The 26,034-nt window shown below is 43.9% G+C and overlaps 1 protein-coding gene across 1 annotated transcript in view; it reads right to left on the reverse strand.

Moving 5' to 3' along the window:
- Nucleotides 1-12,370: 12,370 nt before the first annotated feature.
- CPZ (carboxypeptidase Z) overlaps nt 12,371-26,034 on the reverse strand; it is a 1,352,173-nt gene continuing 1,338,509 nt past the window's right edge. Inside the window, exon 11 of the mRNA XM_044067099.1 lies at nt 12,371-13,355. Within this exon, the coding sequence (XP_043923034.1) occupies nt 13,000-13,355 (356 nt within the window). The 3' untranslated portion in view covers nt 12,371-12,999. The remainder of the gene's footprint in view (nt 13,356-26,034) is intronic.

Raw genomic sequence — 26,034 nt, forward strand, 5'->3', positions numbered from 1 at the left:
CCCTCACCAGGAATGCTGACGTATTACTGAATGCTGATGAATTACTGTAGCTACAACACCCTAGCTGAAAGGTTCCTAGCATGTAGTCACTGCATTGCTATGGAACAAGTTGTTACCACTCCCACAACAGGTGAAACATGCAGCACCTGTTCATCAACATGTAGACTATATGCCCCAGACAAGATGTGTATCCCTCGCCGCTAGGATGATACCATATACATATCACACTGTATATACACATACCACATGCAGCACCCGCACAGAAGACCACAGTCATAATGTTATCCAGTGCAAATACCATGTATTCACATGTGGCAGGCATCAGACATGGGAACTATTGAAGGTCACAGGTACATATGTGTATTTGGCACACATATACATCATCTGTGTCCATTGCCATTACTGGTTTAATCAATGTCATGCATTATTGTGAACAACAACCCACACACATGGGCATTCTGTGTGACAAAAACACACGTGGCATGTGTGGAATTCAAAGCCATAACTAACTGTGCTATGACAGTAGTGAGAGACGCAGTAGCAGAGCGTGCTATTTACATTACTGGGAGATTTGGCCTCTTCGGCTGTACTTGTAGGGTGCTGACATCATCAGTGTTTAGAAAGGGGAATGTGCATCCTGTCGTGTGTTCTCCTAGTTGCCAAAAGGGACACTTCCCTCACATAGAATTGCACACACACTAAACCCCCTTATCTAAACGCACACACTTGCAGGATTCAAACCCCTACCTAACTATGCTATGGAACACAAGACAGACGCATTAGCAGAGCGCACTATTCACATTACAAAGACACACACTTGCAGGATTCAAACCCCTACCTAACTATGCTATGGAACACAAGACAGACACATTAGCAGAGTGCGCTATTCACATTACTGGGAGGTTCCCCTTCTCCTGCTGTACTTATAGGGTGCTGACATCATCAGTGTTTAGAAAGGGGAATGTGCATCCTGTCGTTTGTTCTCCTAGTTGCCAAAAGGGACATTTTTCTCATACAGAACTTCACACACACTAACCCCCCCTCACCCAAACACATACACTTGCCATTTGCAGGATTCAAACCCCTACTTAATTATGTTATGGAATACAAGACAGATGCATTAGCAGAGCGTGCTATTCGCATCACTGGGAGGTTTTCCTTCTCCTGCTGTACTTATAGGGTGCTGACATCATCAGTGTTTAGAAAGGGGAATGTGCATCCTGTCGTGTGTTCTCCTAGTTGCCAAAAGGGGCATTTCCCTCACACAGAATTGCACACACACTAAACCCCCTCACTCAAACTTGCCATTTGCAGGATTCAAACCCCTATCTAACTATGTTATGGAACACAAGATGGATGCATTAGCGGAGCGTGCTATTCGCATTACTGGGAGGTTTCCCTTCTCCTGCTGTACTTATAGGGTGCTGACATCATCAGTGTTTAGAAAGAGGAATGTGCATCCTGTAGTGTGTTCTCCTAGTTGCCAAAAGGGACATTTCTTTCATACAGAATTGCACACACACTAACCCCCCTCCATACACAGTGAGCATTTTCAGGATTCAAACCCCTATCTATGTTAAGACACTCGAGACAGAGGCAATAGCAGAGTGCGTTATTCGCATTACTGGGAGGTTTCCTTTCTCCTGCTGTACTTATAGGGTGCTGACATCATCAGTGTTTAGAAAGAGGAATGTGCTTCCTGTAGTGTGTTCTCCTAGTTGCCAAAAGGGACATTTCTTTCATACAGAATTGCACACACACTAACCCCCTTCACACACACTGAGCATTGGCAGGATTCAAACCCCTATCTAACTATGTTATGCCACTGGAGACGGACACATTAGCAGAGCGTGCTATTCACATTACAGTGAGGTTTCCCTTCTCCTGCTGTACTTATAGGGTGCTGACATCATCAGTGTTTAGAAAGGGGAATGTGCATCCTGTAGTGTGTTTTCCCAGTTGCCAAAAGGGACATTTCCCTCACACACACACACACACACACACACACACACACCGAGCATTTGCAGGATTCAAACCCTTATCTAACTATATTATGACACTTGAGGGAGACGCATTAGCAGAGCATACTATCCGAATTACTGGGCATCTGTTCTGCACCTGCAGTATTTATAGGGTGCTGACATCATTATTTCTACAGAGGTATGTACATCTAGTACTACCTGTCAGGTGGGGAATAGCATATATATGCATTTGCAGCCACCTACTTCAGGGTCAGATATGCACATCGCACTGGCAGGTTATGTTCTATACCATGCTTCATGACCACAGGACCTATAACACACAACACAACCAGTTCGGACCACCCGTCCCACATCCAGGACACACACTTTGCTTCCCTGGAACAGTGCCAAGATATGCAGGTGTTCACATACACCATTCCAGTTGTTAACGTCAGGTACAGGTATGTTGTGTGTGGGAACTACTCAGGCCACTACAACATTACCCTACAGCCACTACAAGTTGTGAGTCCATGTGCTATGACAGAACCACTCACCACAGCCACAAGGGGGAATACATATTGCACCTGACCATCTGCAACATGGGTACTCACTGTTCCACACCAGAGGTAGACCACCATTGTTGATATCTGACCATACCCACCTTTCCCTGGACATCCATATCCCATCCCCACCCCCAGGCAAGGTTGTCACTGCAAACAAAGTGTATTTATCAAAAGCAGACTTTACACTTGTGAAGACTGGGGTGGAAGACTTCAAAGGACCCATGCTGGGGGAGTATACAGGCCACTCTGCATAATCCTTGACAATTGCATTCTATGAGCATGTGGAAGGTTTTCATTGATCATGCTATCCCAAATATACCCATGACTGCTCCACAACAGGAAACCTGTCAGGTGTACACCAGCCATATATGAGCTGTCCAACAGACAGAGTGAGCTAATACATTGCAGAGCAGTAGCCCACAGAGGGAGGACATCTCTGAACAGTACTGGCATGACACTTCAATCCCTCATAATCATCACGACAAAGTGTTGACAGTGAAATTGTCCAGACAATGCAGATAAGGCTCCCCTCAGTCTGTTATTGATGCGCACTTACTGTTAGAGGTCCTCAGCAACCCTCTTCCAGCACACACCAACAACATGGATGTGGCTTAGCAAATTCAACCCCTGGGATCTCCACTGTGTCCCTGCTTGACAGAGGCACAGCACACTAGCCTCACATGGTGCCTTATGTGACCTACTTTTCAGTGGCACAGTAGCCTACTGTACTGGGGAGGCAGACGCCAGGCACACTCTGGCTAAGCTGTCATTCCCTAGGGCAAACAGCCTAGTGTTGACCTCTACACCCATATGTTTAATTGTCAGATGCACAATATTTGTTGTAGATAGACTGTTTGCAGGTCTATATTGCCATAGCATTCCCTATTTCTATGAACAACTTGTGTATCTGTGGAAGATGTTTGAATATGGGAGGGATCCACTATATCACGTATGTCTCTGTAGTCATTTAACTGTGTGCACTGGGCAGATTGCTGCAATGTGGTTGGTTCCTGGAATAACATGTACAAATACCAGATATATGTGGCCAACTGCCTGACTAAGTGTGTGAGCATGCCCAGTTCAGGCTTCCCATGGCATGTTGTCTGACATATGTCTCATTTATCAAAGTGTGCGAGCATGCCCAGTGTGAGCTTTCCATATGTTGAACTCTGCAGCCCACCACATTTGTGGATGAGTGTGAACTTCAACAATATCTCATGTTTATGGTTGTGTGTTGTGTGTCATGTTGTGTAGTTACTGTCCAACTGCTTTGTGTCTGAACACAACAGGGATTATACTCTGCCTGCAGGGTTTGCATGGGATACTTTGCATACAGTTGTCAACATCCTTTCATACTGACCTAACACTGTAGTACCGTATAGTGTACTGGTTCAGTACTTTCACTGTGGTGGACAGTATCCTGGCCTTTAGTCCTATCACTGCTTTACATTTTCATAGTGAGCACAACAGCCTGGTTAGGGGCCAGCTGTGCACATCTGACCATGTTGCATTATGTTCTGATATGAACTACTTAAACCAGGCTTGTCCAACATTGGTAGTATATTCCACAACATAGGTGTACATTGGCAAACACTAGCGATGTGCCCTAGGCCATTTCTAATGCTAGTCAGATAGTGTGTTTGTCCTTCGACACACATTGTAAGTGGAGTTTGCCATGACATATGTCATGGTTAGTATACTGTGCCTCCGTCTACCCGTGACATAACAGTGATACCCAGGGTAAACCTACCATCTCCCATCCACTCATCAAGATTCCTCTTGAGGAGAGTCGATGAGTGACTCTCTGGCTAACCTGTACTGGGAGTTTACTCATGAGTGGGGATGGCTTCTGTGTTATGGATCATTCAGTACAGCTTGTCCTATGTATGTCAGTGCTGGGGTTCAGGTCTCTCATGTGTATAGCTCACTGCCATTCAGATTGTATAAGGTGCAGCATGTTCATTGATTCCAGCTTGGACATGGCTTTATACATCAGGCACAGCTTGCCTCTGGGTGGGCAGTATGGCAGTGTGTGGAGCTGCAGTTTGTTTAATCAGGCAACACATCTGTTCAAGCTCTTTGATACTCCTGGTGAGGTACTTTTGGGGACTTTACCAGTTGATTGAGGTGTCTGCTGAGGTACATCCCACAGGGGCTATTGTTGTCAATTGTAACGCTGATAAAGGATGACTGCAGAGCCACAATGACCTCCCCTTATCTAGATCTGACAACCTTCATGATAGGTGGGTATATGGTATGTTTCTGTAACCACTACAGCCACATGTTTGTCCAATGCAGGATATCTATCATCTTGTGTCCCCAGGTCTCTCATTACATGATAAGTACTTAATGGGTTAACACCTATGTGGTAATTGGTGGGCACTTACTGTATATCCACAGGGGTTGACTATACACTTTTCTGCAATTAGCTTGCTGACATGACTATGGCACCAATTGTCTTTTTCTATGTGGCCCTTTTGTGGGATGCTTGTGTCAGCTGGAGGGTCAGATATGGTGGCCAGTTTGTAGTCCTCTGCAAACATGTTCAAACACAGTCCTTCCATGTTGGCCTGTACCTATGGGACATATATACCAAACGAGGGAGGTCCCAGGACCAAGCCTTGTGGGATGCCAGTTATATCTGGTTTGTAGTCTGACATGGCTGCATGTCTGACCATGTCAGTTCTGTCCTTGGTGTGGTTTGCAACCCCTCTACTGACATAGGGGTTTATATTTAAGCTGGAGAGCCTATCTATAATGAACACGTGGGGTATTGTATGGAAGCCTTTGCAAGGTCCAGCTACGCTGTGTGGACCACATTGCCCTCATCAATGACCTTAATGACTGTTTCAAATGAGTCAAACATGTTTAAGGGGCAGGATTTGCACTTAAGACAGCCACACTGGGTAGGGTCCGGTGTCAGTAGGTCCCCAATATCTTTATGTCTGCGGTACATGCTGATCCTTTCCATAGCTGTGCAGACCAAGCTTGTCAGGATTCTGGGGTGGTAGTTTGCAGTATCCATTCAGGCAACACCTTTGTTGAGAAGGACCACTGTTGTTGTACACTGCTCTTTGGGTACATATCCTGTGGTAAGGCTGACATTGAGCAGTAGTGTGATTTGGCATTCCATTCTTCTTGGAGTCCATGTTGGACTCAGCCCAGGACACCATCTCATACCATTGCTGCTGTGTGTTTTGCTTTGTAGATGCTGGCTGTTACCTCAGCATCTGCAATGTCAGGGGGCCAGCAGTCTGCTGGGATAGATATTTTGCATTCTGGGGGGGGGTTGCACTGCACCTGTCAGGTTGTATGTTGGCAATATGTGTGTGTGTTTGGTATGTTGTTTGTAATATTTGAGTGATTCAGAGCATATCCGTGAATTCCCAACAAGGTTCCTACCATCAGTTGAGAAAGCCTTGTGATTATCCTTAGTGTCCTGTACTATTTGTATCTTTAGAGGTTCATACTAGGCTATCCACCCTAGGGCATTTATAAGCCTAGCCAAAGTGTGTGTGGCTTTCGCCACCCCTTGCTATGTGAATATTATGGCCATTTATGATTTACTTTACTGTGCCTCTGTCTGGATGTGACACAGTGTAGACCCCCAGTGTACATCTACGATCATTCATCCACTTGGCAAGATTCCTGTTGAAGAGTGTCAGTGAGGCGCTCTGCCTAACATGGAGTGGGATTCTGTTCCAGGATGTAGGGAGCCTCTGGGTTATGTATCTGTCCCTCTAGCACATCCTATTTCATTATGTGTTGAGGTTGACATCTCTCACTCTCACAGCTCTGATGGCTTTGGGTTTTCTGGGGTGGAGCATGTCCATTACTCCTGTGTTGGACATGGCCTTGTACAACAGGCATACAACGCCTCTGTGTAGGCAGTATGTGACTGCATTCAGCTGGGGTGTCTATAGCCAGGCAGCATATGACATATATTTGAGACCCTCTATCCTCTTGGTGATGTACCTTTGAGGTGTTTCTAACTGCTGCAGGTGTCAGGTAAGGTTCATCCCAAATGAGGCATTGTACTAGATTATGGGTCTGATAAGAGAACAATATAGGGGCACAATGACCTCTGTTGACGTAGATGTGAATCCTTTCATGATATGGTGTCCAATATAGACAGTCTTCCTAGCCACATTGGCAATGTGAGTGTCACATAACAGGTTACTGTCCACTTGTGTCCCTAGATCCCTGATTACTCCTTCCATACATAATGGTTTACCACCTATGTGGTAATTTGTGAGTACCTTGTTTGGTATTTGGTGGGACATTCATACTGTCCAGTGTCTTCAGGATGGCTGGGTAGGGTTCCTGTGTGTGAGAGTGTGGTCTGTAGCATGCTACAGACTGTACAGCAGTTTTGCCTACGGTTAGTTGCACATGGGTGGTCTCCGATGCTTTGTGCATTGTCAGTTACCTGGACGTATGGGTGTCTGTGCTGAATATGGATACTCCCCCTCCTTTTATGTTTTGGTCCAGGTTTTGGGGCCATAACGCATGATATGAGGTATAACCTGGTAGTGCTGGTGTGCTGTCAGGAGGCTTGCAGCAGGTTTCTGTCACTGCACGGACATCGATGTTCTCCATACTGGGGAGGGCCTTGGGAGCATGCATATTGCAGTTTACACGTCTGGCATTGGTCAGCATTACCCTTATGTTTCTTTCCACTTATGTTTTCTAGGGTGGTGGGTTAGTCTTTTCAGCCTTGCCTACGAAAGGCTCTATGGAGGTGGCAAAAGCCTTATCCAATATCCAGACGCCCAGGGGTAACAGGTGCAAGCCATACCTGGAACAGCAGCGTGGCTTGTCAAGCATGACATCCCAAGCAGACAGACATTGGATCCCCTTGGAATGACACCAGTAATTGTGCCACTTGTTAAAGCTGATCATTCTGTGTTTGTACTGTGGCATCATTCTTGGTGAAGGTAGGATGCTGCAAACAGTCAGTGTCATACCTGCCTGCACTACATAATCGGAGAGCTCATCTATGTCTCTTTTCATGTAGTCCAGGGAGGTACATCTCAGGTCATTCACGCCAGCATGGACAATGACTGCATCATATTTCTACTTGATTTGGGGTGACCTGCATACTTGTGTTATGTGGCGTATTGTAGCAGCCTACAGGCAGCTTACTGTACCCTTTCCCTTGTTCAGTCTGGCGAGCGGGACAGCAGTGTGTCTGACTATGGAGTCACCTATTACAACTGTATCAGGCATGTTGTTTCTCCTTCTGGCCTGTGACTGTTTGGCACACCAGCTTTGTGTACTATGTGTTGCATGTGCTATGTTTGGAGGTTGTGGTTGCTTGGGTGTCTGCTTTGGAGGCCTCTGTTGGTGCAGTGTGTTTGTAATTAGGGCCTCCGGGAATGTTTTTCTGTGTTTACGTCTTTGGTTTGCAGTTGTGATAGGTCTATGTGGGACTGGGTTTGTGGTGTATGTGGTTACCTTCTCCTCCTGACTAGTTTTGACAGTACTGAGTTGAGGGAGCTCAGCCTCCGGTTTGGATAAATGGTTGCATCTCTCACATATATTTGTATTTCTTGGGGGGAGTTGAGGGTTGTCTGTGAACTTGGGGCAGGTGTAACATTGCCTCAGGATTCACAGATTCAACTTGTTGTAGCTGGCCTTAGTGGATTGTATGTGTGGACATATTTTATTGCCATACTACTGATCAGTGATTACTTCCCTTTTTATGTTTGCTCTATCATGTAGTAGCTTCCTCATTCTCTTGCATGGTTTGGTAATGGCTGGAGTCCAGCATGCCAGATGCCTGCGTGTATGGCATTGTGTCTTGTTTTTATTTGGGATTGCATAATCCAAGCATTCCTGGCAGTGTTCATGGAATGCCTGTATAACAGGTTCTGAGGTGTGGCCCATATTTTGCATCTGCACAGGGCCTTTAATGGATTCCACATCAGTATGGAGGAGTGCAACTTTTGCTTTACACATGTTTTTCACTGTGGTTTTCTGATCAGGGACTGTGGTCAGGATGTGTATATCCAATGTGATTACTCTATGGTCTGGTCTTACCAGTGAGGGATACACTTCTCATCTTGCCATCCAGTACCCATGTTGCTGATTATCACATCCAGTATGCTTACCCCTCTTGTGTGAGTGGTACATTGCTCCTGGGCATTTTGGTTTATGGATTCTAGGAACTTTTCTCCTACAGTGTTGGAGCTAGTATAATGCTCCCAGTCTATGTCTGGGTATTTTCAGTCACCCAATATAATGTGGTTTGGAGGGCTTGATATATTCATGTATTTCAACATAGGCCAGGTGCAGTTCCTGGTGTTAGGACGGTAGTCTGTAGCAGGCTATAAACTGGGTGGCAGTTTTAGCCACTGTTACTTGACCATGGCTAGTCCATGCTGCTTCTTGTTGTGGTACCAACATGGGGGTGTGGTTATCCTTGACAATTATTGCTAGTCACCCTCCTTTTGTAGCTTGTTCCATGTTTTGAGGCTGTACAGCACAGTATGAGGTGTAACCTGGTAGTGTTAGGGTGCTGTTGTGAGCCTTGACCCAGTTTTCTGTTACAGGACAGATATCAACATTCTCCATACTGGGTGAGTTTAGACTGCATGCATCTTGCTGTTTAGACTTCTGGCATTGGGTAGCATTACATCTAGGTTCTTATCCCTTGTGATACCTATGGAGGTGGGTTTGTGTTTTGAGCCTTACCTATTCAGGGCATGCTGTGGGTAACAACAGCCTTTGCCAGTATCCATAAGGCCTGGACTGACAGGTGCACTAACTGCAATACTTCAGCCAATTATTGCAATTGATCATCTCATTGTCATATTGTGGCATCATGCTTGGTGAGGGTAGGATGTTAGTCAGGGTCCTCAAGTGTGTATATACTACATGGTGTTACATTGCTTAACACATGGCATTCATGCCTCAGGTGGTGCTGCAGGGCTGCCTCTGTCGGATGCACATACTCCACTCCCTGTACATGTTTGAGAGTAGGTTATGTCATTTTAGGCATCCATGTTATTATATGAGTGAGTCAGACAGGGGTATCATTCCCAGGGTTCCTACTGAACCTGTGTATGTGCTATGCGTTGCCTCTTTGCCAAGGCCAGGGCATACTGGGCACGCCTCCTTCTGCCTACTGGGGCAGGCTCAGGTTGTTCCTCCTCCGAGTCATGCTCTGCCTGTGATGGCCTTGGCAATGGTGGGGGGCTGTTTGGCCCGGCCCTATGCTGGTCCTGCTGCAGCTGTTTTCGCAAGATCATATTATGTAGCCTAGCACATACCATGACAATTTGGGTACATGTAGTTGGTGAGTACTGCAAGGCTCCACCAGATGTGTCCAGACACCGGAACCATGACTTGAGCAGCCCAAACACACGCTCTATTACATTACGTGTTTGTGCGTGTGCCTCATTATGGCATTCCTGTTCAGGTGTGTGTGCGTTTCTGATGGGTGTCATCAGCCACGTCTCCAGTGCATAACCTGCATCCCCCACTAGGTGTCCATGTGGGATGTCCCCATTGGCAAATGTCTGGTACAGCTGCGTCAAATGCCAGATATGGGAATCATGGTAGCTCCCAGGGCAGCCAGCACACACATTCATTATTATGCCCTGGGCATCACACATGACCTGGCAGTGGATGGAGGGGAAGCCCTTGCGGTTAATGTAGGCCCTACCCCGCTCACCGGCTGGTGCTTTGATGCGTATGTGCGTGCAGTCTATTGCACCCACTACCTCAGGGTATTCCGCTATTTGCTGGAAGAGACGCATATTGCTGGCCAATACCTCACGGGCATTGGGGAAATATACATGATCACCGACATGTGCTGACATGGCATCCAGGAACTGGTGCAGTACCCTGGAGGCTGATGCCTGTGATATCCCCATCATATCACCAGTTGGTCTCTGGAAGGTACCTGTTGCTAGTATTCTTATGCCAACACATACCTTGGTTTCCACTGGGATGGGTTCCCCTCTGTTGGTTCTGTGTGTGAGGCGTGGCCTGCACAGCTCAACAATTTGCTGCAGGAGGTCTATGTCCACTCTATAGCACTCATGTAACCCATGGTAGGTAACCCTGGGCCTGTACACTCTTCTCTGTCTCCTCACTGTGGGTTGTCTGGCACCATCTGCATTGTCACCACCCTCAGCAAGTAGCCTATGTCTCCTTATGACAGCTATGGCAGCCCCTAGCATTTCTGCTATGAGTTCAGCTTTTTCAGTTTTCACTTCTAATAGCTGACTCCTGTCTTGCAGTGTCTCTTGAGAGAAACATCCTGCACTGCTGTTTGCAGAGTTTTAAGTGCTTGGCTGAGCTACTATTCTGCCTGTGTAATTGCCTGCTTCTAATTGTTTTCACCTGCTAGCTCCAGCAGTATTCCCTGCTAGCTTCCTACTACATCTGTTGCTTCCTTTTTCCTTTCTGTTTCCTCAGGGGGGAGCAACGTGCATACCAGCAGAAACACGCTCACAGTGGCTTACACGCGCGCACACATGCTTACATGGTTTACAATCATCTTATTCGGGTTAAAACGCGCGCACACCAGCACAAACAGTCTTACAAGTCTGCCAACAGGCTCACACATGCTCAGTCTGCCTTACACGCGCGCACACTGCACTACTCGCACTTCATGGCGCGCACACGTGCGCATGCATGCCCAGCAAGAAACTTTAGTGTAAGCAACAGTGTACACCTTCCATTTCTTGACTTTCCCATGCTTATCTTGTGGCACTCCTCTTTCCATGATATGTGTCTGACATCTGTCATGTAACACTAACCTCCAATGAACTGCATTTCTTTCTACCATTCCCCCCTGTGATGTCACCTATCTCCTACTCTATTCCTCCCCCTTATGTATCTCTTACACTACTCAGAATGTGCTCATTTGCTATGTGACAGTGGAATTCAGTATCCTAACACTCATTTACATCAGATTGCCTACTAATGCTTAGTTACATGTCTTAGACTCAGCTTCCCCCCTTAGCAACCACTAAACGGTGGCCATGTTGTTTTTGGTCTGCTGGTCCCTGCATTGTAAATCCATGTATTGCATAAAACCCACATTTGTGGGTTTATAACCTTCATTTTTATGTTTTATATAGTGCAACCCATTTGCGCGGGGCTGCGCTGCGTTGATCGCCGAAATTTTTTTTATTTTTCATATTTGCATCGGGGTACCTTGCCAATGGCCACATATTTGGCCATTGTCATGCTGCCTGACACATATGCACCCTTTATTTGGAGCTGACATGGCTCCATTGTGGTTTTTGCAGAAACGTACTCAGTTGTCAACTAAATGGCTAAAACGGCTCTTACACGGGCTGCTTTGGGCTTCATGGATCGCTAATCTACCTCATTTGCATGCCTTTGGGCTGCGAGTGAGGTGATTAGCACATCCATGCCCACTCCATGTAAGAGACATTTTAGCTGGTCTCTTACACGGACTTTAGGGCTGTTCCTGGATCGCGAAGGCTGCATGGAGACTTACACTACTCTTAGACTCCGTGCAAGCCTTCGTGAATCCTGCCCATATATTTGCCATTTCCTTGAGTAATAGTGACCGTCAACATCTAAGGCTGTATTTTTGTATGACTTATTGGATAAAGATAAAACTATGCCATACATTATTCTGTTACAACTAAACTAAATAATATGTTATATCAAGCCTTGGACAAAAATATGGGCAACAAATAATATGAAATAGTAAAAGAAAAGTGATTCATTAATCCATAACTAAATGGCAGATGCACTGCATCAGATGTGATTTATACAATGTAATAAGATTAAGAAGTGGTTATGCAATTAGGCTGTATTTAAATTACCCCGGTCTGGACAGAAAACATTAAACTGTGCTTTTGTCGCAAACCATTAAGCACTGTGGCTCACTTTTAATACTTGGTACAAAATTGCTTACAGAGAAAACTAAAATGCGAAATTTGTATACAGTAATGTCATTCAAAGTTTTCATAAACTGAAAAATTAATATATACTGTTATCCAATGATGAAAATTAAGTTTCATTCATTATATTATAAAAAAATTCTCATCTACATGAGTTTTCAACATCCAGAGGGAAAAAAAAGCATTAAGACAATATACTTTTTTATAATTAATCAAGTACAATCCTAGAATAGTGCATTCAGATGCTGAAAAAATGCCACATAAAATACATCTATTTTGTGTCACAGTATTAAAAGTTTAACTGATTCATTCATTTTAGAATTAAAAAAGACAATGAACTTTTTAATAGTGTGCTTTTACTGAATCTAGTTATTTGTAATCAGTTCTACTAAAATGTAAAATCAGTACTCTCTATCCACATGCAAGACTCAGACATGTAAAGAATGTGTTCTTTGCTGAATATAGCATCATATAAATTTTTCTAGACCCTTTATTCCGGCTATTACATTTATAAAAAATATTTAACTTGTTAGGGTTACACGTGGATGGTCTCTTAGAAATTTTGCACAGTGTCAACAGCATTCAGTTCTGTCTTTTAAGCAGCCATGTTGGGGGATTCCCACCAACCATAGTAAAGTAACCCCACCACCAGGGTTTCTTTTCCTCTTCTTCTTCAGCACCAGGCTCTCTTGATTGAGTTTGTTCATAAGGGTCATAATTTGCTAAAGGATCGTACTGCTCCTGAGTGTCTTCTTTGAACAAACGGTCAAACTGATCAGGCTCTAGCACAACCTTCCGCAAAGAAAAATCGACCCTTCCAGCTTTGCGCATGTTTGGTGGTAGATTGATTTTCTTTAACATCTTGGTATATCCGGGGGCATGAGCACTCACAATATATACACCTGGGGTTAGAAGTCTCCAGTAGTCTCCATCTTCAGCTAAAAATAATTAAAAATATAAGCAGTCAGTGTTAAGGAAAGATCCAAGTACTCTTACTGCAATTTCAAGACAGCTTGCTATGTTACATAATGACAAAACTAATTACTTTATGTTATAATAAATTAAAACACATAATCAATTGTTGCTTTTATCATTTCATTTCAATATGTAGTTAAGTACCACAACCAAAATGCTCCAAAATATGTGCTTCACTTGCTGTGAAGAATACATAAACGTTTGCTGCAACTGTATTTATTTTCTAATAGAGGTTTTTAAAACATGTACTTTTGTTTATTTATTTTTACCAGAAATCTTCTCTTTTAATTCAGTTTTGGTGACTTGGCATCTGGTCACTTGGCCAGTGACCATTTCAACACACCTGAGACGTACCTCCATGGACTACATGAAAAGAGACATGGAAGAGCTCTTGGATCATGTGACCCAGGCAGGAATGACCCTAGCCCTGAGTAGCATCCTGCCTTCACCCAGAATTATATCACAGTATAAGGACAAAATGACTGACTTCAACAATTGGCTAAGCTTCTGGTGTCATTCAAAGGGGATCCAGTATCTATCTGCCTGGGATGACATGATCGACAAACCACGATGCTTTGCAGAGATGGTCTGCGCCTGTCACACCTGGGATTCAGGTTAATGACTAAAGCTCTTGCCACCCCTATAGTGCCTTTTTTAGGCAAGGTTCAAAGGACAAAACCACCACTGTAACAGATACAAGCATGCAAAATCTGAAGGCAATGCTACTCAATGCTAGAAGTCTAAACCTCAAAATGCACTCTCTCGAGGCACTCCTAAAAAAGGAGAACATCGATATCTGTGCAGTAACTGAGAACTGGTTCAAGGCTCCAGACAGCACCCCTGCAATACCAGGCTAAAACTCTTACCACACTTTTTGGCCACCAAACCAAGACCGAAACACTAAACGTGAAGGAGTGTCCATATTCACCAAGGATATTCACACCTCCAGGCTAGCTGCCAAACACAATGCATCTGAAATTCTCCAGGTGCAACTAACACTAGGTAAGACTGCAATCCAAACTGTAGCTTGCTACAGATCCCCCCACCATGCTCTAAGATTCTCACTACACCTTTCTAAACATACTGGAAAATATTAAGATACAACCAAACACCTTAATACTGGGTGATTTCAACTACCCTGCCATTAACTAGGAAAACTACTTGGGTACCAACACCTTTTCCCAATGGTTCTTAGAATTCATAAATTCCAATGCCCTGGATCAACTGATCCATTGTCCCACCAGGGGCTCCAATATCCTAGACATGGTCATTACCAACATGGGAGATAGATGCTCCACATCAGTGGTCACCCCCTCATTGGTCAGGTCTGACCATAAGCAAATCACCCTTGACATCCACATCCCACCCCCACCCCCCAGTAAGGAAACCTCCATAAAAAACTTTTCCAAAGCCAACTTCATGCTACTAAGTCAGAAGTGACAAACTTCATGACACCCATGCAGAAGGGAGCTGAAAGTTCGACTGCTGAATCCTACAATAAGGCACTGTACGAGCACATCCATTCGTGCATGAATCATGCCATCCCAAATAGAACCAAGACGCTCTCTTCAAAAAAAAAAAAAAAAAAAAAAAAGGAAGCCAATCTGGTGGTTCCCTGCCATAAACAAACTATACAACAGAAGAAAAACTGTTGCAGAAAAGAGGAAAATCCCAGAATGCAAAAAACTCCCGTACCAGCCTCAGTAAGAAGCTGAGATGCCTCATAAAATCCTCCAAAGCTAGTTACGAAAATAAAATTGCCAAAGATTCCAAAGACAACCACAAGGCATTCTATAGTTATGTCAAGAATCTAAATGGCAATGCTCAGATATGCTCTGAGCTACAACAGAATGGCATTAAATATACTGATCCCAAGGATATTGCCAATATACTGGCAGATCGATTTAGTGCCAACTCCACCTCCCCCCTCACCCCCTAAAGAGCCCATCTCAATACCAAAAGATTGCCAAATTCTGGTAATCACGGACACACAGGTAGAAACTGCGCTCTCCAAAGCTAAGAATACAGCATCCATGGGACCAGATGACATCCCAGGAAGCGTACTACATGAACTACAAAATGAACTGGCACCTCACCTAAGTGTCATGTTTAATCATAGCCTCACCTCAGGCTTTGTGCCCACTGAGTGGCGCACAGCTACAGTTATCCACTCCACAAGGGGGGAGCTACCTTGGATCCCGTGAACTACCGTCCCATCAGTCTGACGAGCCTAATCTGCAAGGGCATGGAATGCATTATCATGGAACTTATAAGCAAATACATTGGCAACCTTCAAACACTGGACCCCACCCAGTTTGGGTTTGTAAAGGGCCGATCTTGTCTCCTCAACCTGACTTTTTCGAATCAGTCTCCAGAGCTGTGGATGAAGGTAAGCCAGTCCAAACAGCCTATCTGGACGTCGCCAAGGCCTTCGACACCATTCCCCACTCTGGAATCATAGATAAACTTACTAAGCTGGGCATAAATCCCTACGTCACTCGATGGGTTGCCAGCTGGCTTACTGACAGAAACCAGACTGTAAAAGTAGCCGACTCCAAATCCAGCTCCAGAGAAGTGACAAGTGGAGTACCTCAGGGTTCAGTCCTGGGACCGCACTTGTTTGGCATCTACTACTCAGAAGTACAGGCCAACACTAAGGGACTCTGGCTAACAAAGTTCGCAGATGACTGCAAACTGGGAGTCATTACTGAATCCCCAAATGATGTGGATATTCTACATAAGGGCCTTACAGAAACAGATACTTAGTGCCAGAGCCATGAGCTCAAGCTTAATGACAAGAAATGTACAGTTATCCCCTTTGGGAAAAAACATGTACCCATGAATTACCACATAGGTGGCAGTAAACTAAACACAGAAAGTGTGATGAGAGACTTAGGGACACAGGTGAACAGTGGTCTCACCTTTGATAACTACATCGCCACAACAGTCAGGAAATCCTTCTATGTGGCACACCTCATCAATAAGGGCTTTTCATCCAGAAAAAATTAGGTCATTGTCCCACTGTACTCATCCCTCATTAGACCCATTATAGAGTACAATGCCCCGTTTGGTATGTACCTCATAAGACATTTGCAACAGCTGGAAAGGCCGCAGAAATACCTCGCTAAAAGAATCACAGGCGTAAAGCAGATGCCCTATGCTGACCATCTAAAAAAACTCCAGCTATACTCTGTGGCATATCGTCTAATCAGAGGCGATCTCTGCTTAACATACAAGGCCATGTCAAACCCTGAGCTGTTGGACATGCTCCACTTAAAGAAATCCCAATCCCACAGAGCCACACGCTCCAGGGATCTAAACCTTGTTATCACAATGAACAAAACATGCTGGAGGGATAGGTTCCTGACCCAGAGACTCCCCATACTCTGGAATAGACTGCCCATACATGTCAAGCAGAGCGCCTCCTTGGCCCTCTTCAAAAGGAACCTTGACGATTGGATGGCAGATAGGAAATTCACCCTGGGGATTACGTCAGTCGCCCTGCTAGACAGTGGTCCAAGGAAATAAATATTGTGGTAAGAAATATCCAGGGAATTGTTATGGCTAGGCTTGTATTGGCCCTAGGGTCAACAGCCTAGTACCAACCTATGAACCTGCACAGTCAGGTCTGATGGCCAAGCAAATCTTGATCAACAAAAAAACATAACATCATCCAATGTTTGCTTACCTTATCGTTTATTATGCTAAAGAGGGACTGCAGAAGTTCTTCTTTTGAATGGGCAGTGACTGGCTTCATCTAATAGTGTAGCTAAAGCAGGGTGAAGGGGACAACAGTCCCGGGTGCAAAATGTTAGGGGGATGCATTGGATAGGCCATCAAAGACTGATCATGAATGCTTTTAGAGAATACCGGCTTTTAAAAGCTGGTTTTCCATTTTCTGACAATCCTGACTGCTGTACTGTCTATAAAAGAAAAAGATTTGCTTTTCTCTCTCTTTTTTTAACCAAAATCTGAGTGCTGCGCAGGATATAAATTGTAGAAATTGCTTACTACAAATGTAGCATGCACTTTAATAATTTAAAAGAAAAAATAAACCTGAGAGATATAGTGTTCTGTGCTAGGAAACTGTAGCAACTGATTGCTACAGTTTAAAAGAAAAAATGCCCCCCCCCCAGTGCAATCTGAGGAAGAAGGTTTGTGGCAGGGCACAGAAACAGGACCTGGGTTCAGGAGCTTCAAGTACCTGATCATGGTCTTTTTTTTTTTTTTTTAATTTCCCCTCAGCTGAGGAGGGGCAGGGGTGTTGGTGGGGTCAAGGTAGAAACAGGACCTGGCTGGTTGGATGGCTCCTGCATTTCAAGAGCACCAGCCACCAGAATGTGGACCTTCTCTCTCTCTCTCTCTTTTTTTTTTTTTTTGTTCTTCCAGTGAAGAGGTGGGGCTGGTACCTGGCTACCCTGCCTGATTTGTGTGTCAGTAGAAGGAGCAGAGTGGACCTTTATTATTTTCTTCTTCACCTGAAGAGCTGGGGTCAGGTGGCTTGGGTAGTGTACTGCAGGAAGCCAATCTGTTCCCTGCAGTTTTGTATAAGTCCTTTTTCTGCTCTCCACTTCAAGAGCTGAGTGGGTAGAGCACTAGTTTATGGGACAGGCACAGAGTGCTAGTTGAACGAGCTATACCTTTGGCTTCCCACCATCCAAAACATCATCAGGAAAGCATTACTCCATCAGATGATAATAGAACATGCATCAATTAAAGGTTCCATGATTATTTATTTATTTATTTGATTCTGTTTCCTGAGAAAATGGCCATTTTCAGCAGAGGCCCTTGGGAGAAAAGCTCCAAAACAAGGATAGAAATATATTTTTGACAATTCTAAAGAAAACCAGTCAACAAACATTTTTTGCAAAGTATTTCAAAGGAAACAGTCAGCAAAATTATTTACAAAGCATATCAAATTAAGGACATTACATGTTTCCAAGATATTATGACTGAAATCAAAAATATTGTATTAATACACTTGTAGAGCACAAGGGCATAGCCAGACATGCCCCTTGTACTCTACTGTGGAAATGTTTTTTTTCTAAGCATTATATCAATATGGCTATTCTTCAGGGTACATTATGTCTACAACTGTCTAAATGAATGTGTCCAACAACAGATGGAATATGGCTTATCTAAAAATATCTTTAGTAGTTTTAACTAATAGCTGAAAATGTTATTTTCATTTATTAAGTAGCGATGTGGTAGGTGCCGAAGGAGGGAGGGAGTAGCAATACAAAGTGGAATTTGCTTGCTCCAGCCCTGGTATAGTATCCAAAGCTGATAGAGTTAGGATTGCATACTTCAAACTGTAGGTGTGGTACAGTTGCATAGTTTATTAGTTGCCATGTAACATTTTAGGGTAGATTTGAACTGGTGCAGGTCATATAAAACCTTGATGTGGTTTGGAAGTTTGTTTCATGTCTTGGAGATGGCGACAGAATATAGTGAGTCACAGTAATAATTATTTGATTTATTAGCAACAGTTAGCTAAAGTTCTGAGGAGCTTAGGGATCCATTTGGTATATGTCACTGGATATTTAACAGTGAGGGTGTTTTAAGTGGAGGGTGACGTAGTTTGTGTGCTGTGAATAGCTGGGAGAGGGTAGGATAACATGTTGAGGAAGTTCAAGCATGTTGAGTGTAATGAGCACCATGAAGTAGTGGGAGTGGTTTGGGAGCGGCTGCAGTCGAATTTTCTAATTTTGCTATGGGTGCTTTCTAGTTTGTGTTTGGTGAAAGCGTCTAGATTTATGAATATTGTTGAAGCTTATAGGAGGGTAGGAAGGAGAAGGGAGGTGGCACCTATTCTTTACAATGAACACTTAAGCAGGTGCTTTGCTTTGTAAAGAGATCCTAGTTTGCAGTGTGTCTTATTGACTGCAGTGTCAACATGCAGATAAAACTTTAACTTGTTATCAATGGTAACTCCTAATACTTTTATGTTGGTGATATTTTCAATTTTTGTGTTGTTTGAGGAGAAAATATTAAGGTCAGTGTTGTTTTGATTTATGTTTCTAGGAAGGAATAGGATTTGCTTGGTTTTGTTGGGGTTGAAGAATAATTGAGATTTGTTTAGCCAGTTTTCTATAGAGGTAATAGCTTCCTCTATGATGGTTTCTAAGCTGGGAAGACTTTGGTTGATGAAACTAAAGATGATTTGTCAGCATATTATATTATATGACAAGTTTTGATTCCTTGTTCATGTCATTAATTAAGATATACTGAAAAGTATTGGCCTAAGTATGGAGACTTGGGGACTGATATAGTAATTTGAAGGAAGGTGAAGTGGGAGTCATTCTATTTTGCAGACTGGGTGACATAGTTTAGGTAGCTAATAAGACAGTTATCTGAGGGAGTTGTGAGGCTTACAATATTTAGTCTTTGGAGGAGTATTTGATGTGAGACTATGTCAAAGACTTTTGACAAATCAAGGTAAACACTGGTGACAAAACTACCTCAGTTTTAATTTTGATTAATGGTATCTAGGAAATATATTAGGGTAGTTCCAGTGCTGTGGTGGGGGTTGAAAGCCATGCTGGGTAAGAAAAAGTAACTGGTTATCAAGTAGAAGGGCAAGCATGCTAATGTACATGTTTTTCAAGTACTTTGGATAAGGGAGAAATGATTTCTATAAGGTGATAGTTTGACAGTTTGGTGGATCTGCCACCTTTGTGTAATGGGATTATGACGGAAGATTTCTATAGGGCTGGGATATGTAGTTTTCTGTAATGGATCTACTAATTAGGACAGATACCGGGTAGCAAATGGTGTCAGTGACTATACTTGATCTTATCCTACCTATTTGCTTGCATCTTGACAGTCAAGAGGAGAAGGTAAATACTTGCACCACACCACACTCATCACATAGTCTCACTAAATCTACACCACCAAAATCCACACATAGAAATACAAAAACATTTGCGGAGGCTCTCAATAATAATCTGCTCAAGCAACAGAGACCTCCAAAGCAGAAATGCAAGTAACCTCCACCCCCCCCAACACAACCCAAATGACACATAGCTCGCAGACTCAGTGTGCCACTCAACCACAAGCCAATAAGGCAAAACAACGTACCCAACACACTAGTCACAGACGACTCTATAGTCAGGCACACTGATGTCCCACTCACCAGGCTAAACAAGGAGAAGGTTACTGTCAGCTGCCTGTCTGGTGCCAGGATCCGCCACATAACCCACGCACTCAGGTCACTCCACAACAAGTACAAATATGACTCTGTCATTGTCCATGTTGGTGTGAATGACCTGAGACGTACCTCCCTGGACTACATGAAAAGAGACATGGAAGAGCTCTCCGATCTTGTAGCCCAGGCAGTTATGACCCTAGTCCTGAGTAGCATTCTGCCATCACCCAGAATGATGCCGCAGTACAAGGACAAAATGATTGACTTCAACAATTGGCTAAGCTTCTGGTGCCATTCTAAACGGATCCAGTATCTGTCTGCCTCGGATGACATGGTCGACAGACCATGATGCTTTGCCAGAGATGGCCTGCACCTGTCACCCCTGGGATTCCGGATACTGGCTAAGGTTCTTGCCGCCCCTACAGTGCCTTTTTTAGGCAAGGTTCAAATGACAAATTCACCACCGTAACAGGAACAGGCAAGCAAAAACTGAGGGTGATGCTACTCAATGCCAGAAGTCTAAATCTCAAAATGCACTCACTCGAGGCACTCCTTAAAATGGAGAACATCGATATCTGTGCAGTGAATGAGACCTGGTTCAAGGCTCCAGAGAGCACCCCTGCACTACCAGGCTATAACTCATACCACACTTTTCGGCTATGTAACCTGGACCGGAACACCAAAGGCGGAGGTGTATCCATATTCATTAAGCATATCCACACCTCCAGGCTAGTTGCTCAGCATAATGCAGCCGAGGTTATCCAAGTGCAACTAACTCTGGGCAAAACTGCAATCCAAATTGCAGCTTGCTACAGATCACCCACCATGCCCCAGGATTCCCACACCTCTTTTCTTTATGTACTGGAAAATATTAGGGTTCAACCAAACACCCTAATAATGGGCGATTTCAACTACCCCACCATTAACTGGGAAAACTACTCATGTACCAACTCCTTCGCTCAACACTTTCTGGAATTCATAAACTCCAATGCCCTGGATCAACTTATCCACACCCCCATCAGAGGCAACAATATCCTAGATCTAGTCATTACCAATATGAGTGACCAGTGTTCCATACCTGAAGTCAATGCCTCATTGGTCCGATCCGACCATAAGCTAATTACCCTAGATATCAACATCCTGCCTCCACCCCCCATTAAGGAAACCATAATAAAAAATTTCTCCAAAGCCAACATCATGCTTCTTAAGACAGAAGTGGTGAACTTCATGACACCCATGCAGATGGACAATACAGTTACGTCTACTGAATCCTACACAATTGCACTTTATAAGCACTTACATGAGTGCATGGATCGTGCTATCCCAAACAGAACCAAGACGCTATCCTCCAAAAAAAGGAAGCCAATCTGGTGGTCCCCTGCCATAAACAAACTGTACAACAGAAGGAAGAAACTCTTGCAAAAGAGAGTAAAATCCCACGAGTGGAGGAGCTCCCTGGTCAGCCTCAGTAGGAAGCTGCGATCCCTGATAAAATCCTCCAAAGCTAGTTACGAAATTAAAATCGCCACTGATTCTAAAGACAACCACAAAGCATTCTATAGCTATGTCAAGAATCTGAATGGCAACACTCAGATCTGCTCTGAGTTACAGCACAATAGCACTAAATATACAGACCCAACTGATATTGCCAACATCCTGGCAGATAGGTTCAGTGCTAACTTTACCCCCCTCTCACCCCCTAAAGAGCCCATCTCTATACCGGAAGAAAGCAAAGTTCCTGTAATCACGGCTGCACAGGTTAAAAACACACTCTCCAAAGCCAAGAACACAGCATCCATGGGACCAGACAACATCCCAGGCTGCATTCTACATGAACTACAGAACGAACTGGCACCCCACGTAATTGCCATGTTCAATCATAGCCTCACCTCAGGCTTTGTGCCTGCTGAATGGCGCACAGCAGCAGTTATCCCACTCCACAAGGGGGGAGCCACCACGGACCCCGGGAACTACCACCCCATTAGCCTGATGAGCCTGGTCTGCAAGGCCATGGAACGTATCATCATGGAACTTATAAACAAAGACACTGGTAATCTCCAAACTCTGGATCCCACCCAGTTTGGGTTTGTAAAAGGCAGATCATGTCTCCTAAACCTGATAGACTTCTTTGAAGCAGTCACCAAAGCTGTAGACAAGGGTAAGGTGGTTCACACAGCCTATCTAGATCTTGCCAAGGCTTTTTACACCATCCCCCACTCTGGAATTATAGATAAACTCACTAAACTAGGTATAAATCCCTATGTCACAAGATGGGTTGCCAACTGGCTCACTGACAGAACCCACAGTGTGAAAGTAGCAGACTCCAAATCCGACTTCAGACCAGTGACAAGTGGAGTACCACAGGGTTCAGTCCTGGGTCCTCTCCTGTTTGGTATCTACTTCTCTGAAGTACAGGCTAACAAAGAAGGGCTTTGGCTAACGAAGTTCGCAGATGACTGCAAACTAGGAGCCATAATCAAAACTTCTAATGATGTGGACATCCTACAAAAAGGCCTCACTGAGACAGATGCCTGGTGTCAAAGCCATGGCCTCAAGCTCAATGCCAAAAAGTGCATTGTCATCCCTTTGGTAAAAACTCTGTACCCATGAACTACAACATAAGCGGTAGTATACTTAACACCGAAAGTGTGATAAGAGACCTCGGGACACAGGTGGACAGTAGTCTCTCCTTTGATAATCACATCGCCACAGTAGTCAGGAAATCCTTCTATGTGGCACACCTCATCACAAAAGGTTTCTCATCCAGAAAAAAAGAAGTCATTGTTCCCCTTTTGGTATGTACCTCACAAGACATCAACAACTGGAAAGGCCGCAGAAATACCTCACAAAGAGGATTACCGGCCTCAAACAGATGCCCTACGCTGACCGTCTCAAAAAACTCCAGCTTTACTCCGTCGCATATCGCCTACTCAGAGGTGATCTTTGCCTAACATACAAAGCTATGTCAAACCCAGAGCTGTTGGACATGCTCCACTTAAAGAAATCCCAATCCCTCCGAGCTACATGCTCTAGGGACCTAAACCTTGTCACCACAATAAACAGAACATGCCGGAGGGATAGATTCCTGTGCCAGAGACTTCCCATACTCTGGAATAAACTACCTATCTATATCAAACAAAGCTCCTTATTAGCACTCTTAAAGAAAAATCTTGATGATTGGATGTGAAATAGGAAATTCACCTGGGGATCACCTCTGTGGCTCTGCTCGACAGTGGCACAGGAAAATAAATTTCTCGGGTGGTAAAAGCCAGAGTAACTTTTTGGCTGGGCTTGAATAGGCCCCAGGGCTGATAGCCTAGTACATACCTATGAACCTATGAATCTATTTATGAAAATACTTCTAATTTTGCCTATAACTTTAATGAATTTGGCTGTGAGAGTCTGCCTGGCTGCTCATCTGGCTGGCACCCTAATTTTGACTTTAAAATGAGATTTCACATTGAATGTTTGGATTAAAAAGCATGTTGCCTTTGTCATTTTACTTCTAATATTAATTCCTCTTTTGTATTGGCTTTGCTTATGGTACAATTCATTTTCCAAAGTGATATACCTGAACTACTATTAAGGCATTTTTATATCTTGATGTCAGGCAATAAACTCTGTTTTGAAAGTTTTCAAGTTATGCTATCAGATATGAATACTAATTTTAATAATGTTCAGTTACAAAACCACATTATCTTAGTGAGATGCATGTGCTTTGCTCAGTTTGGGCTTGATTTTGTATAGAACCTCTTCTGGCTGCCTACTTCTTTGAAATTTGAATGTTGTTTGAAATCTGAGGATATATCTTTGTAATTACATATGTTCATAGGAGATTACTGGGTCACTGACCCTAAGGTCTTTATAAACCTAGTCGTGTGTACCAAACATAATACTAGAGAAACCCAATACAAAGGATATTGCCAAAACTCAAGATCTTAGTTAGCAATAACTGCTCATATCTAGGAGGGTCACAGGTGAAATTCCTGACAGGAATTTACGGTTTCCCATCCAGTCATCCGCGCTACGCTTAAACAGGCTCATTGAGGGGCTCTGCTTGATGTGAATTGGTAGCCTATTCCAAAGGAGTGGCAGCCTCTGAGATACACATCAATTTCTCCAGGAGGTCCTGTTTATGTCACAGGACAGGTTAAGGTCCCTAGAGTGGGTGATCTTTGACTCATCTAACTTGCGGACGTGCACCATTTCCATTAGGTTTGGATCTGACATTGCTATGCAGGCCAGGCACAAGTCTCCTCTAAGCAGTCTGTACACTACTGAGTACAGTGACTTCAGTCTGTCAATGTATGGCATGTGCTAGAGACCCTCAATTTTCTTGGTTAGACATCTCTGAGATCTCAAGTTGCTGCAGGTGCCTGGTAAGGTACATAACAAAGGGAGCATTGTACTCAATTATTGGCCTGATGAGGGTCGAGTACTGGGGAGTTATGACCTCTTTCCCTCTTGAGGCAATGCCTTTGCTAATGAGATGTGTGACGTAGAATGCTTTCCTTATCACAGTAGACACATGGTGGTCAAACTTTAGGCTGCAGTCAACGTGCGTTCCTAAGTCTCTCACTACTGAGTTGTTACTTAGGGTATTATTATTTATATGATAGTCTGCAAGGATATCATTTTTACTGAAGGGGATGATAATGCATTTTTTAGCAGTGAGTTTGAGTCCATGGCTTTGACACCAATAAATGGTTTGTGTAAGTCCCTCCTAAAGTATATTGACATTGTTTGGGGATTCAATGACTGCATCGAATTTGCAGCCTCAGTAAACTTAGCATCAGCCACAGCCCCTCTGTTTTGGCTGAACGTCTGAAAAGTATATTCCAAATAACAGGGGGCCCAGCACTGACCCTTGTGGAATCCGACTGATGACAGGTCTGCTGATTGAGGTAAAGTCTCCAACTTTGACTGAGTGTGATCTGTCGGTGAGCCAGTTAGTAACCCACTTGATGACGTAAGGGTTGATATTCAACTGAGAGAGTTTATCAATGATGCCCAAATCTGGGATTGTGACGAAGATCTTGGCTAAGTCAAGGTAAGCTGTAAGCATAGACTTGCCTTCTTCTATGGCTCTGGTGACGTTTTTGAAGAAGTCCACCAGGTTTAACAGGTATGACATACCTTTGACAAAACCAAACTGTGTTAGATCAAGGCTTTGGAGATCACCTATATCCTTATTTATAAGGTTCATGATGATTTGTTCTATGGTTTTACAGATAAGGCTGGTTACATTTATAGGTCTGTAGTTTCCACGGTCTGTCGCTGTAACCCCTTTATAAAGGGGTGACAGTTGCTGTTTTCCATTCAGCAGAGACAAAACCAGTACTCACACTGTGGTTGAAGAGCATACTCAATGGAGTTGCTAACTCATGACTTAGACTATTTAAAACGCGACCTGGGATCCCATCTGGTCCCATAGAGGCTGTGTTTTTGGCCTTGGAGACAGCATTAATGACTTGCTCTTTGGAAATGCAAGGAGG

This window comes from Protopterus annectens, chromosome 3.part1 (assembly GCF_019279795.1).
Source record: "Protopterus annectens isolate FY-2018-M chromosome 3.part1, PAN1.0, whole genome shotgun sequence".
In the NCBI taxonomy this organism is placed as follows: Eukaryota; Metazoa; Chordata; order Ceratodontiformes; family Protopteridae; genus Protopterus; species Protopterus annectens.